The 16,224-nt window shown below is 40.0% G+C and overlaps 1 protein-coding gene across 2 annotated transcripts in view; it reads right to left on the reverse strand.

Annotated features, from left to right (window-relative positions):
- The window catches only part of LHCGR (luteinizing hormone/choriogonadotropin receptor), an 84,256-nt gene that overhangs the window by 17,811 nt on the left and 50,221 nt on the right, over positions 1-16,224 (reverse strand). For both annotated transcript variants that reach the window (XM_021001328.2, XM_021001324.2), the window contains exon 7: positions 4,054-4,122. In XM_021001328.2, the coding sequence (XP_020856987.1) occupies positions 4,054-4,122 (69 nt within the window). The remainder of the gene's footprint in view (positions 1-4,053; positions 4,123-16,224) is intronic.

The following is a 16,224-nucleotide window of genomic DNA, read 5'->3' on the forward strand; positions in this document are numbered from 1 at the left end:
TAGAGCTGGGAGATTGAGCCCAGAGCCTATAAAGGCTTCACCAATGATTTTATCTCCTCTTTCCTCTAATCCATTGGTGTTTCAGGAGGTCATATCAGAAGACATAAGATCACATCATCATTCCGTAGTGGCTGTTCCTATGCCATGAGGGTCAGCCCTTCTGTATGAGGCTACATAGTGTCTGTTGGAGCATCAATTGTGAAGTGGGATATTGTGAGGGAGGAAAAAAGCAAAACCCAAAGTCCCAGACCTCTTCTTCCTGGGTCACCTAGTGAATTCAGGTAGCTCATTAAAAGTATAGATTGACTAGGCAGCTTTATTGAACCTGTGTAATTTTTTTGAGCAAATTCACTTAAGCAATAGTTATGTTTTCCAGATTGCAGATAAGAGTTGTTTAAAAACACAAATCAGTGTGGGCAAAGGAAGATGTCTAGATGAGCAAGAATTCTATCTTTTTGTATCAGGGCCAGCCTTTGCATTGAAAAGCATTGCTGTCTCACAGCTCCTATGTTGTTCCCAGGCCAGATGGCCAGTACTACTGGCTGAGGACTACCCCTGCTTAAGGTCTCTGGGCAAGGTGATCTGGGCAAGTCATGATGAAGCTAGGCAACCAGGAAGGAGGGAAGAGCTATGGTCCCCGCTCTGAGGTCCAATGTCCAGTAAATCTAGAGGAAAGCATCAGGAGCTGAGAGAGGAGTGTTATCAGCCAGTAGAGGTCTATGGCAGTAGCTACTTGGATAGCTTGCCTGAGGATTTTTGCTGCTTTTTTAAACTAGAGCTTAGTTTTAAGTGCTTAGTGCTAACTTGTCTAATTTGGCCTTGTGAGTTTAAAAGACCTCCTCACTGTCAGTGTACACTCTAGAAAGCATTTCTTCTACGAGCAGATGGGAATCCCAGTGCCCTAGTGGTTCAAGCCTGGGTTCTCCAGTCTTCTAGATGGCACAGTGGATGAAGTGCCAGGCCTAGAGTCAGGAAGACCTGAATTCAAATCCTGCTTCAGACACTTACTGCTATGTGACCTTGGGTAAGTCACTTAACCTTGTTTGTCTCAGTTTCCTCATCTGTGAAATGGGGATAATAGCACCTACCTCCCAGGTTTGTTGTGAGGATCAAATGAGATAATAATTTTAAAGAGTGTAGCACAGTGTCTGGCACCTAGTAAGTGCTATATAAATGTTAATCAGCTATGCTACTTCTCCCTGTTAATGTCATACTTCCAGAGTAGGAAAGGGAACAGGGTGCCTTGGACCCTGATTATAGAATTCCAGGTTACCCAGGAAGACAATTGACATCCTTCTAGTCATTACTACATGGTAAACAGCCCTGTAGTGAAGCCTTTCTATGATGTCTCATTGTAGTGAGGCAGCGTACAGGGCAGAGGGAGGAACAGATCCTAGGACCAAGCAGAAATGACCTTTAAATAATTACGCTTTTGATGAATCTAGTATTTGTCCTCTAAGAACCAATGTGGTTAAATCCCCAAAGGTTGGATTATTGACCAGATGACTTTTTGGTCAAATCAAGTCATGAAGATCCTCTATTAGTGTGCAGAAGAGGGTTGGGGAACTATATTGTTGGAGGGAGGACCCACTCTAGGGCAAGCAGGGGGCTTTAGAAGTCTTGAAGTAAGTAATGATTGGCTATTTAACTGGGCATTAGTCTCAAAGTGGGATGCTTTATGTCTTCTTCCCTGTCTTTCTGATGGTCTCCAAATCATTCCTGTCATCTAAAAATCATCAATACCATGGCAGCCCACTCCCCCAGGGAGTTTTTGAAATGCTTCTCCTAAGTGTGTTGCTGTGGAAACCTTCACTCCTTTCATATGTATCTCAGAACGCACACATTTTGCACATTCCCATCCCTTGAGTATAGTTCGACTTTCAAAGAGATCAGGTTGTCAGAGTCAATTGCTATTTGAAACCTAAATCAAATGGAGTTTCCTTTCCCAATCTGCCGCAGTTCTTCCTCAGCTTTCAGTTTGTTTTAATTATGTTCAGTTATGATCGTAAATCTTTCAAATTGGGCTATGTGAGTAAATAATCCCCATGACAACCAGTTCAAATTAATTGTTCACATTTTCGCAAGAGAGAGCTTTGCATGGTTTATTAAAGCTAGTTCTCTTCCATCTACCATAATTTTTTTTTATCTACACATTTTGTAATCCAGTCAAAAACCAAATAAATCGGCCATACTTTCCTGCTTTCTGCTTTGGGGAACTATTCTGAATGGAGGAGAGAGTCTCTTTGGTCTGCCAGCAGACATCACATGACTACCTTTTAAAATTCAATGGGAGAGGCTAAAAAAAAAAAAAGCCAGATCGTCCCATAAGCCAGCAGAATGCTAGGAATGGTAGATTCTGGTTACCTGAATTTTCTTTTTTCTTTTTTTTTTCTTTTTGGTTGGGCAATTGGGGTTAAGTGACTTGCCCAGAGTCACACAGCTAGTGAGTGTTATGTGTCTGAGGTCACATTTGAACTCAGGTCCTCCTGACTTCAAGGCTGGAACTCTATCCACTGCACCACCTAGCTGCCTCCTGAATTTTCTAGATAACTGTGAACAAATCAGAAAAACAGCAGCAATAATAATAATAGTAACAGACAGCACAGTGCCTGGCACATAGTAAGCACTTAATAAATGCTTCTTGACTGACCAATAATATTTCTACTGCACTTTAAGATTTACAAAGTTTTCCCTTTTTTGTGTTTAACCCTTTTCAATGAAAATGTTCTTAAAATCTTTCCTGACTTAAATATAGTCTAGTGAGCATAATTGAGCACATACTTGCTGACCTCAGCTCTTTCTGAGGTTTAGTATTATTGGTTCCAATTATTAGATAGTTGGAGACTGGATTGAATAAGTGCTGAGCATGGGGAATTAACTAGATGGTTTTTTTCCTTTTCTTTTTTTAAACAAAATCCTTACTATTAACTTTCTTCTTTTTCTTCACAGGTGGAAATTGAATTCTGATTAATTGGGATTTTGTTGAACCAAATATTAGACAAGGCATGAGTATCTGTGCATATTCATGGCAGAAACTGATCTAAAGAACCCAAATGAACCATGAATTAGATATGTCAACTGGACTCCTGCATGTGTCTCTTTAGATATTCAAACCATATGTATCTGTAGATACAGCTGTATATAGAAAGAGGCAAAAGTTATCATTAGGTGTGGAGAATCACATAAAAAACCATTTGATTCCGGTCTGAGACCAAACTAAGTTGCTTCTTTTATGGAGTTTTAACTTGTCATGAGGTCAAGATCTGCATGATTTGTTTAGTAACATGGGTAGTCTCCTTAATTTGTTTTATTTTTGTTTTTTTTTAAATAGTCAAGTTCTTATATAGATATACTTTCTGCAAGATAGTTTTTTTTTAAAAAAAATACCTTCCTGTAGACATTCAGTATGGCAATGCTATTTTAAAACACATTTTGTTTAACTTATCTTTCATCACTGGGTCATCAGCTTCACATGAGATCTATCACTGCATTTTTCAGGAGGCCAAGGGACCAAAGAAAAATGAAAAAGAAGGAGGAAACATGGCTGGGGCATGATTCTTCTGCGGAGTTAAAGGTGAGTGAGCTCTCTCTAAGCAAGGGTTGATCTAGGAACAAAGTGCCATGGTGGCAACTTGGAATTGAACATTAGGACTCTTGTCCAGCAGGCTTTGATTTCTCTACGATGGGGTCTAGAAAGAAAGCTCTTCAGAATAATTTTTCATCCTAAAATTGTGCCTTCTTTGAAATACCATCTATCTGAAAAGGGGCTTATAGAGGGAAGTTGTGAGATGAAGAAGGTATGAAGTGGGGCTGCTGAATGTTTAGCAAACTGTCAACCTCTATGTAGGGAGGCAGCCTGCTCTATCTTTGAAAGTAGGGTGCTTTGGGGTTTCTAGCCAGTCAGTTGCTTGGTAACATATTGAAGTGCTGATGACTAACCACTTCAAAGTTTATTTTTACCTACAGTTAGTTGCTGGAGATTGAATTTGATCTGGTCTCCAGATTAATGTTTCATTTTTATTCATGAGCTATGGGAATAAGGAGAATACTTACAGTGAAATCAGTGTCGTCCCATTGAACGCGTGGCTTTGTATTTCTTCAAATCCATTTCCATATAGTTTGCTGCAGAAAAGGACGAGGTGAGATGGGGAGAAGGGACAGAATAGAACCCAAAGAAATGAGATTAAGAAGTAGAAAACGAGTCTTCTTTTGGGCATTTGGTACTAAGGAAAATGACTGTAATTCACCATATATCTAGTTAACGTCTCCCTGACAGGGGGATGGTTTTTTAAGATCATCAGCTTCCAGAGGCCAGGGAACATCCTTTGCTTTAGTTTAGTTTCTGTGTATAGTGTTGTGGGAATGTGGATAAGGGGGGGAGTCATTTTGAGATAATTTAATGAAATAGAATCAAATAAGCTTTTACAGCTAAAAAAAAATTTTAGAGATCAACATGGTGCCCCATTGGAAAGAATAGTAATTGTGGAGCAGAGAATCTATGGTCAACTCTTGGCTTTGTTGTTTTTGACCTTTATAACTTTGGGAAAAGTCATTTAATCTAGGTGTCAGTTTTCTTATCTACAAAACAAAGGCTCTAAGCTGAGGTACATAGATTTCCTACGAGGTCCATGGAGAGATTTCAAAGGTCCATGAACTTACATGGGGAAAAAAATTACACCCTTATTTTAACTATCTGAGATGTGCATTTCCTTCAAGTATCAAAAGACATTATTCTTAGAAAAGGTCCATAGGCTTCATGAGGCTGCCAAAGGGGTCCATGATGCAAAAAGGTTAAGAACTCAAGCTATAAAATTTGAGGGTTGGACTAGATGACTTCAAAGGTTTCTTCCAACCCTAAATTCATCATCTACTCCAATGCCTTTATTTTACAGATGGGGAAATTGAGGCCCAGAGAAAGGAAGTGACACAGCTAGATGTTTTGGGAAAAAAGTTTCCAAAACATAAATTATCGAGGAGTTATTTGCATTACAAAATAACTCATGATTGTGAGATAGAGTTATGAAACAGGTTGTTAACTGTTATAGCAAACTTTCAGAAGGCAGTGCAGCTGTACCATATATCTATTTTAGGGATATTCTTCAAAGCACCCAACTGGTTTCCCTATTCATTTCCAGTTCAAGTCGCACTCATTATCCCTAGGGAGCTTCCCCTGCTTATTTATGTCAGCTCTCCATGAATTCTCTCTCCTATGAACTCCTGTAGAATTTTGCTCTGTGTTATAGCACAGCACTCAGATAATATTCTGAGTTGGGCTCCCTGGTGGTCTACTGGAGCTAGTCTTCTCTCCCCAGTTAGACTGTAGACCCTTTGAGAAGAGGGTCCATGTCTTGTGCTCCATCTGTAACTCCAGAGGGCCCACCACAGGGCCAGACTGATGGCTGGAGGTCAATAAATGCAAGCTGTTTACTCAGGTTGCCGTTATCAGATACCTTATCACTCAGTGCCCAGCCTCCTGGTGGGGATGAATCATGGTGAATTTGGCTTGGCTGATCCTGAGAAGGCATGAATAGCCTGTTCTGGGGAGCATTTTCAAAGACTTTCCAGTGCACTCCTCTAACAGAACAGATGCTTCTTGAGGGCAGGGGCTATTTTTATTTTTGTCTTTGGACCTCCAGTGCCTAGCACAGTGCTAGGTACATAGTTGGTGTTTAATACTGTAAATGCTTATTGATCAGACAGATTGATTAGGTGGACCTCCTGTGGAGGATTTATTGGAGAATATGGGTAAGAGTGGCATAGAATGTGATCACAGAGGTCCATCTAAGTATGGGCAGATGGTAACCTTTGTTTAAGGCTCATTAATTACTCGGTAAAGAGGTTGCAGGAGAAATATACTAAAGCATATAGGAATTAGTTGGAAATGAAGATGTGGCTTCTCCAGAATTACGCATATGTTTGTATATTGTCTCCTCCATTAAATTATGAGCTCCATGAGGGCACAATTGTTTTTTGCCTTTCTTTGTATTTCCAGCACTTAGCACAGTGCTTGGCACATAGGGAACACTTAATATGTGCCTATTGCCTGACTGACATTCTGGCATGAACTTTTTTATAAGCTATACCACCATGTTCATAGGATCTTTAGATCATAGATTTAGAAATCAGGGGACGTTAAAGGTCATTTATTCCACTCTGCACCCCCACTCATTTACAGATGAAGAAATTGAGGACCTGAGTGGTTCATATAGAGTTTGTAGTACATAAACCCCTAGTCTGTTCCTATGTGAATTTCTAAGCCTTTCCCTTTCTATAAAGGTAGAATGGATTTTTTGAGACCTAAATGCAAGACTTAACATTTATCTTTGTTTAAATTGAATCTTTTTAGTTTTAGACTGTCATATCTGGTCTTTCATGATCTGTCATCCAACATAACTATCTCTTCCAACTTTGTATCATCTGAAAGACTACACAAATAACTAGGAAAAATAAAGCAAGAGATTAAATGATGAAACAAAAGCTCTGGAGGAAATAATTGGAAAAATAAATATCTTAGAAGAGAAAATAGTAAAGCTTAAAGAAGTAATGGACTCTTCGAAAACTAGAAGAGATCACACAGCATTCAATGACTCCATGAGACATCAAACAATATTAAAACAAAGCAGAAAAAATGTCAATTATAAAAGATGATACCTAGGTTGTAAGCCTGAGCATGGTGGAACTTTCAGCAGTAATAGAGAAGTTAGGAAATGAGTTCTGTTTTGGGCATGTTGAGTTTAAGATGTCTACAGGATGGGCATCTTAGATAGTTCCAATAGGCAGTTGGAGATGTAAGACTGGAGGTCACCAGAGAAGTAAGGGCTGGATAAGCAGATCTGAGAATCATCTGTATAGAGATGGTAATTGGATCTATGGGAGCTGATGAGATCACCGAGTGAAGTAGTATAGAGAAAGAGAAGATGGCACAGGACAGAGCCCTGGGTCACCCACTATTAGTGAGTGTAACCTGGATAAAGATTGAGCAAAGGAGACTGAGATAGATCAGTGAGATGGTAGGAGAAGAGCCATGAGAGCAGAATTGCAAAGATCTAGAGACACAAGAGTATCAAGGAGAAGAGGATTATTGACAGGGTCAAAGGTTTCAAAGAGGTCAAGAAAAATGAGGATTGAGAAAAGGTCATTAGATTTGGTAAGTAAGAGATTGTTAGTAACTTTGGAGAGAGTTGTTTCCGTTGAATGATGAGGTCAGAAGGCAGATTGCAGAGTCTAGAGAGTGAGAGGAAAGGCAGTGGAGGTACTTATTGTAGATGGCCTTGTCAAGGAGTATAAACACAAAAGGGAGGAATAATATGAGAGTGAAAGGGAGAAGCGCTATCAGGGATGGATGGATCAAGGGACATCTTTTTTTTTTCTTTCTTTAAGACGAGGGAGACATTACATCACAGTAACATTCCATTCCATTAATGTACCACAATTGGTTTAGCCCTTCCTCAATCGATGGACAACCTACTTTGTTTTCATTTCCTTGCTTCTACAAAAAGTATTGCTATAAATGTTTTTGTGTATATGGAGTCTTTCTTTTTTGTCAATGACCTCCTTGGAGTATATCTTTAATAGTTCAATATTTGGGTCAAAGGGTAGCCACTTTATTTGCATATTTCCAAACTGCTTTCCAGAATGGTTATACACAGCTGCACCAACAATGCATTAGTGTGCTTATCTTTCCAAAACCTCTTCAACATTGACTATTCTCTTTTTTTGTTATTTTTTTTCCCAATTTGCTGGGTATGGAGTGAAACCTCAGAGCTGTTCTGAATTTCTTTTATTAATGATTTGGAGCATTCTTTCATAGTTGTCAAGAATTTGTAATTTTTATTTTGAAAATTGTTCATATATTTTTAGTACTTATTTGTTGGGTAGTACCTTTTTTGTTTACCATATTTCTCTTTGTTGTCTGTGTATTTTGGGTACAAGTGCTTATCTGAGAAATTTGAACTTTTTTTTTGTCCGTATGACTATTTCTTTTCCTGTCTTAGTTGCATTAATTTTCTTTGTAGAAAAGGTTTTCAATTTCATGGAATTAAATTATTTAGTTTACTTCTTGCAATTATTATTTTTTTTTTTTATCATTTTTTGGTTAAGAATTCAGTTTTCCATAGCTATGAAAGGAATATGATCCACTTCTCTTTCAATTTTTTTCATCATATGACTTTTAATATTCAGGTTGCTTATCCATTTTGGATTTATTGTGGCATATGGTGTAAGGTGTTGGAATAAGCCAAATTTCTGCCAGACTGATTTCCCATTTGTTCTTAACAAATAAGGGCTTCTTTTCTAAGAAATCAGTGTTTTCAGGTTTATCAGACATTGGGTCATTGAGTTCAATGATTTCTTATTCTCCTTTGTCTAGTCTGTTCCGTTGAACTACTTTTCTAATTTTTAGCCAATAATAAAAGGTTTTGATAATCGCCACTTTATAATTTACTCTGAGGTCTGGAAGTGCTCTTCCTCCTTCATTTCCACCTTTTTTATTATTTCCAGTGATGGTCTAGATCTTTTGCTCCTTTAAATGAATTTTTGTATTATTTTGTTGAGTTCTATAAAATACTCCTTTGGTAGTTTGATTGGAATAGTATTAAAATTATAAAATAACCTTGGTAGTATTGTTGTTTGTGTTATATTGTTCCAGCCATGAGCACTGAATATTCCTCTCAACTATTTAGATTGTTCTTTATTCCCTTAAGAACATTTTATAATCTGATCTGTTCAAATGTTAAGTGTGCTTTGGTAGATTGACTCTAAACTATTTTATGCATTGTGTACTTCTTTTGAATGGGATTCTCCTTTCCATGATGTCTTCTTGGATTTTGTTATTATTAGGTAAAAGCACTATTGGTTTTGTGGGTTTATTTTGTATCTTGTAGACAGTTGGGATTCAAAAGCTTTAGCATCAGGATAAATCCAGTAAGATGTAATTCAATAGGAATAAATATAAAACTCCTTATAGGGATTAAAAAAAATCAACATCCTAAATACAAGATGGGAGAGGCATAGCTGGACAGGAGTTTGTCTAAAAAAAAATCTAGGGGTTTAAGGGGACTTCGTTCTCAGTGTGAATCAGCAGCGTGATGTGGCAGCCAAAAAAAGGCAACCCACTCTTTGGCAGCATTGAGAGGAAGCACTTTCAGGAACAGAGAGGTGACAGTCCTGCTAGACTTTGCCCCTGTTGGATCAAATTCATAGTATTTTGTTTCTGTGTTTGGTTCTGGGTGCTTCCCCTGAGGAAGAATGTTGAGAAGCCATAGAGCATTCTGAAGAGGGAAGGGCCTCAAGTCCACATCCTATGAGGATTAGCTTAAGGAGCAAGGAATGTCTAGCTTGGAGAAGATTCATGGGGTGACATGATAGTTGTGTTCAAGTATTTGAAGGAATCTCATGTGGAAGAGGGTTTAAACTTGTCTGTTTAGTCCTAGGGGATAGAACCAGAAATAATGGGTGGAAGCTGCAATAATGCAAGTCTTAGACTGATGCCAGGAAACCCTTCCTAACAATAACAGCTGTCCGGGCCCAAAGTGGAATGGGCCGCCTCAGGAGGTAGGTAGTGGGCTCCCCAAAGTGGAAGGCTTCATTGACAGGCTGGATGACTATTTTTGTGCTGTGTTGTAGCAGGGATTCCTTTTTGGGTATGCATTGGACTAGATGGCTTCTGACCTTCTTTATAACTCTAAACTTCTCTGATTCATGTTTACAAATCCCCAAGGCCTCCAAAAGTGACCTGATAACTGGAGTAACGTGACACACTGTTTTAGATATTAAAGTTCTAGATGATGTTTTTGTAAATATATTTTCATACTTGCACACAAATAGCACATTCATAAACAAAGAGGACCTGGCATTAACTCTTTTCTTGTCTGTGTAAAGTACTGCTTAAGTTTCCCAGCATATTAGTGCTCTGTTAGGAGACCCAGCTTCTTAAATGAATAAGCTGATTACTTCCTGCTGGCTTGTGATAAGTTTTTCTACCCTTGCTCTTCCCTTTCTTCCAGAATGGATTCCTTTTCCCTCTCCCTTTATATTACAAAATCACTTCCAGGACCTCTGTTATATTTAATCCTTCCCTCCATCCCCCAATGGTTTTTGGAAAGCCCCTACAAAGCCAGTTTATTAGTATATTTATCTATGTAAGTGGTCCTTACTTTTCACATTAACTATGGGCATGAAAACTTGTGGGTAGATTATATTTTCATAAGGCTGGAATAATATGTAGAGCATAGTTCTTCAAGTTAGGAAGGCCTGAGTTTGAATCCTGCCACTGAAATTTCTTAACCATGTGATCCTTGGCAAATTATTTAAACTTTCTCATTCTCAGTTTCTTAATCTATAAAATGGGGAAAATAATACCTGCAGCACTCATTTAAGTGTTGTTGGGAGGATCAAATGAGATAATGTGTGTAAAGTGCTTTTTAAACATCAAAGTGCTATAGAAATATCTATTATTATTTATTGTTATTATAGCATTTAAATGCTTCGGGAGAACTTAATGTAAGGAAATCTTTATTTTTGCACTTTTGCAAAGTGAATCATTATTGCTCAACTAATCCAGTGGCTAGCATAGTGCTTTACACATAGTAGGCACTTGATACTTGTCTGTTGAATTGATTTAAACGTTGCAAATGCAGATTTTCATACATCAGGGTTGCTTCCAGTGAAACATATCTGTATGTATTGAAGGTAGGGGGAGACAGGGCTTCTGACCAATGCAAAAATGCATTCTGTGACTCATAATCGTTTACTTTTAGGGAGATATTGACATGAAAAACTAGACTTTGTTAAGCTAACTCTAGTGAAACTAACATATCCTATGCTTTCTGGCATAACACTTGCTTGAAACTCCTAATGGCAAAAGATTCTTTTCCCTAACTCCTTGCTCTTGACACAGGGTAAATGCTTTCTTCCTCAGCCTGGGCCAGAGTTTAGCACTGGAATGTCCTTGGCTAGCTAAAAGGAGACTCAGAAGATGAGCCACTCTGAATAGCTGGGCATTGATAATGATGTCATATATTTGAGTAGTAAAGACTGTTCATATACAGTCCTTGTAGCAACACCATTACACATGGTCCTCATGACTCTGAGAGGATCAAGGGCAAATTCTGGTTGCGGCTTGCCCAAAGTTACATAGTTAGCTCACAGAAGAGTCAGAGAGCTTCAAGCTTTGGCTTGGAGCAAGGAAAGACTGTCTCCAAATTTGAGCTGTCCAAAAGTTTAGCTTAGGCTGCTTTGGAAGGGAGAGGTTTCCCTCTCCCGGGAGGGTTTCGAGATGAGAATGGATGATCTGCAGCAGAGAGGCAGTTCAGGGCCAGGCTGGACTGGAAGACCTCTAAGGTCTGCTCCTGCTTCGAGATTCTATGACTCAGGACTAAAGCCTAGGTCTCCTGACCCTTCGTCTAGCCTCATTTGATCTTTATAGTACTGTAAAACCTGGGTTTTATTCCTAATTCTGGAGTTCTCAGCTAAGATGCTCCAAATTAAGCCTCTTGGGACCAGAGCCCTAACTAAGGAGTCCTACATGTGGGGCAAATACAACTGAGAGGAAGGGGTGAATAGGCTTCTCTGTGGTTGAAGTGGTTTGGGGACAGAGGTCCTTGAAGTTGGGGAGGCTGAGGAAATAGAAGGCCAAAGTATTAGAAGTGATAAGACAAGGGTGGGGAACCTGTGGCCTTAAGGCCACGTGTGGCCCTCTAGGTCCTCAAGTGTGGCCCTTTGACTGAACCCCAAACTTAACAGCACAAATCCTTTTATTATTATATTTTATTACTTATCTATTTATTCATTGTATTTAAAATATTATTATATGTCATTATTATAATCTCTTGAAGAGTAGAGAAAAACAGAGCCAGGTACTGAACTTGTTTGGGAAGAGGAGGAATGATTTGGAAGTCATAGATGACAGCAACAAGGTTCTGGAGAGAATGAAGTGAGCCTAAAAGGAGAAGAGATAGTAGCTAAGGGCCAATGGTGCAGGAGAGCATGTCTAAAAGTGGCAGCAGGGGATAAAGAGTATGTTGATATCAAAGTGTCTGACCTCGCTTGGGTCAGGAAGACCTGAGTTCAGATGCAACTTCAGACACTTACTAGTTGTGTGACCTTGGGAAAGTCACTTCACCTCTATTTGCTTCAGTTTCCACATCTGTAAAATGGGGATAAATGGCACATCACTTCCAAGACTGTTATGAAAATCAGTGGAGATAATTTATTTGTAAAGTGCTTAGCACAGTGCCTGATATTTAGTAGGTAGGCTATAAATGCTAGGCATTATTATTATTATTATTATTATTATTATTATTCCCAGTTCTTTGTGTGAGAAAAGGGACATTCAGGCTCCAGGCCTTGCAGTTGCATGTGGCCTTCTGCGTCCTCAGGTGTGGCTTTTGGACTGAGTCCAAGTTTTACAGAATAAATCCTTTTATTAAGGGGATTTGTTCTGTGAAGTTTGGATTTAGTCAAAGGGCCGCCCTTGAGGACCTAGAGGGCCTCAAGGCCACAGGTTCCCCACCCCTGGATAAAGGAGGAAACTATTGGAGTGGACAGCCAGATGGGACAATTGAGAAGGATGGTCTGGGAAAGCAGGGATTGGGAAGAATTAGGTAGGACTGAGCTTGCGACTGGGACAGGGAATCCCCATGGCTACTTGTCCCTGCCTCCTTCCTCACTGTTCTCATGCATATCCTGGCTGAGTCGAGTGGAGCGGCTGAGGTCAAGAAAGGGGGCAGGTGGTAAGAGCTCCTTGATTTCAAAGCTAATCCTCTCCCTGGCTGCAGCCATGAGGGTCTCCAAGTCAGGTGGAGCTGGGCCTAGAGGGCTGTGTGTGGGGCGGGATGGGAAATGGGGTGAGAAAGCAGGTCAGCCAGTGTCCAGTACTATGGAAGGGGAGGGGGAAGGAAAAGAGATCTCAGCTTTAGGGGGAGCCCCCCAATGAGAAACCTTAGATCGTCATTGTGATCTCCTCTTCTTACAAGAGAGAAGATTGGGGGTGCTGAATGAACTGTGGCACCATATAGAATGTGAGAGCTATACAAGACTTTGAAGATTATCTAGTTCATCCCTCTGATTTTACAGAAGAGACTGAGTTCCAGAATCCCAACGTTACACAGCTAATCAGTAGGAGAGCCAATGCTCGAGTCCCTGTCTCCTGGCTCCCAGTCTGTAGCTCAGGATCAGGGCAGATGGCTTCAGCTGTGATGCAGCTCAGTGACTCCTGATTAGTCTAAGAGATCAGTTTAAAGGCATCCTCTTGAGATGCCTGCATGAAAATCAAACATAGCCATATAGGAACATTAGCACTGACTTGCACAGCCCTGGCATTCATCCTACTGAGCTACTCAAGCATCTAGTGAAATGTTTTGTTTTTAGCAAATGAGCTTGGAGTTGGTATGGATTTGGGCTAGGGGAGGGGAAGAGGGGCCACACAGAGTGCAAAATCTCAAATACCACTAATGATGAGAAGAGAAGGTTTGCTCTTATTATTTTCTAATTATGGAGTTGAGCTTTAGAGCTGAGAAACCGATGCTTTTCTCCTTAAGCATAATACCATTACTTCACTGGGGTTCACTGCATGATCCTTCACTCACAGAAGGGCCTATTCACTTAGAACAAGAGGACTAGCTAGGTAAATGACTAATCTCTCCCATTCCAATTGATTTGCTAATCTCTGAGGAAAATGGGAGCCATGATGCCACCGTGGGCCATGATGGATATGGCAGACTCGTCATTAATTTTAGAGGCAGGGCAATTACATCCCATGGGGGCACATTGATAGCCTTACAATAATAACAATAATAAGTTAATGGCACCACAATAAGAATATTGTGCAGTGTTTGTGTGGAGGTGTGGAATTTTACAGTAACAAGAATTTCCCATTACCCCTTAGATGGAGTTTCCCTGATTGAGTTTCCCTGGAGTTATTTAACTTGTGCTAGTGCCTTTCCCCTTAAATTATCTTGGATCATCTACCTATAGCTATACATGTTATCTCCCTATGCTACACTGTAAGCTCCTTGAGGGCAGGGACCATTTCACTTTTGTTGCCCCACCCCCTACCTGGTACTAATAGGTGCTTAACAGATGCTTACTGATTTTTTTTTAATCTTTTTAAATTTTTTTTGGCTAGGCAATGGGGGTTAAGTGACTTGCCCAGGGTCACACAGCTAGTAAGTGTTATATGTTTGAGGTTGGATTTGAACTCAGGTCCTCCTGAATCCAGGGCTGGTAGCTCTATCCACTGAGCCACCTAGCTGCCCCCTAGATACTTACTGATTGAATTAACCTGTGACAATCTGCTACTATCCTCCTTTTCTTTTTCTCCTTCCCTTTCCTCCCTCCCTTCTTCCAACTCTGCATCAAATACTAATCCTTTTAGGTTGCATTATGTTAAGTTGCACTATATTCCCCTGCATACAGTTATCCCTTCTATATCAAGGGGGTTAGGGGCATGGTGCCTCGGAGATCTGGAAAATCTGTGTAAACGTTTTTGGCCCTTCCTTCGTAGCAGAGAAATCTGAATTTTTAAATTTTTCTTTTATGATGGTGTTTACAGTACCTTACTGTAAAATTTGGGTTATGTATTTGGTCATAGGCTATGTTTCATCTGTGGTTTCCAGAAAACAACCCCCAAAATTCCCATTTAATTTCTTATGCTGACCCACTATATAATTGAAACCATGATGGGGAGAGTCATGATATGGAAGGGATAATTGTATACTTTATATCCCTTTCATTTTTCAGTTTTTATTCAAAATCAGATGGGCTAACATAGGGGTGGGGACCTGTGGCCTTGAGGCCACATGTGGTCTTTTAGGTCCTTGGGTACAGCCTTTTGACCGAGTCCAAGTTTTACAGATAAATCCTTTTATTAAGGGGATTTGTTCTGTGAAGTTTGGATTCAGTCAAAGGGCTGCATGTGAGGACCTAGAGGGTCACAGGTGGCCTTGAGGCCGCAGGTTCCCCATCCCAATCGGTGGGGCCAGGCAGTTTTGCTGGGGGAACAGGAAGGTAGCAGTTGTTTCCAATAGAGCTAAAGAGAGCATTAACCTTTTCTTGCTTGGAAGCTGCATGTAGACAGTTAATGAAAAAACAAACATGCAGTATTTCTGGTCTACTGAGTATCGAGTTAATTGTCTTGATAGGCAAGTGAGAGAGAAAGCAAGGGAGGCGGTTGAAACTTCTTATGTGCAGTAATCTGTGTGTCTCTAGGGACAGCTCATGTACCGGGCTGTGCTATAAACTGCCTGAGGTGTTGTGCATGATGACAGCCTATTACAAGTTAGTGACAGCTGAGCCCTTGACCATGCTTCCTGAGACTTTATTCTCTATGGCAATGGTATTAAATTCAAATAGAAACAAGCAGGGGGCACTCAACTATACATATAGGTCTGTGAGGGCTGCATATTGACTTAGAAAAGTACATATTAATATTTTTGTTGTTGTTCAGTCATTTCCGTCATGTCTGATTCTTTGTGACCCCTTTTGGGGTTTTGGGGCAAAGATACTGGAGTAGTTTGCCATTTCCTTCTCCAGCTCATTGTACAGATGAGGAAATGGAGGCAAACAGGGTTAAATGAACAGCTAGTAAGTGCTTGAGGCCAGATTTAAACTCAGGAAGATGAGTCTAGTCTTCCTGATTTCTGGCCTGAAACTCTGCACACATTAGCTATGTTTTATTGTGTTTTTATTTATTTTGTTAAGTATTTCCCAATTATATTTTGATCTGGTTTGAATGACACTCAGGAGTGTTATATGCCACATGTGGTCTGCATGTGTTTGATGCCTCTGCCCTAGGGTATCCTCAGTCAAAGGTGACAGGGCCAGATAAAAGGTAGATGGGAGGCTTTTTGAGGTTTGAGCTGGGAAAGCTTTGAGTGTTGTCCCAGTGAAAACAAAGATCATGAATTTAGAATTAGAAGGTCCCTTAGAGGCAATATAGTTGAAACCTTTTACTTTAAAGATGAAAAAATTGTCTTAGAAGTTAAATGATGTGCCCAAGGTCATGGATTTGAACCTAGGTCCCTTGACTCTTGCGCTTTCCGCTGAATTATTTCCACTGAACTATGTGTATTGCATCTACTGTCTGAGGACCAGCTTACCTAAATGTGAAAGGTTTATCACTGGTAAGCTAGCCATTTAGTGACAGATTCTTTGGCTATGGCCATTCAGGAAGCAAAGAAAAAAATGCAATTTAGCCCTTAGTTCTGTGCAGCTACTTTCTGCTTT

Source organism: Phascolarctos cinereus, unplaced genomic scaffold (genome assembly GCF_003287225.1).
Source record: "Phascolarctos cinereus isolate Bilbo 61053 unplaced genomic scaffold, phaCin_HiC Scaffold_2;HRSCAF=192, whole genome shotgun sequence".
NCBI classification, from domain to species: domain Eukaryota; kingdom Metazoa; phylum Chordata; class Mammalia; order Diprotodontia; family Phascolarctidae; genus Phascolarctos; species Phascolarctos cinereus.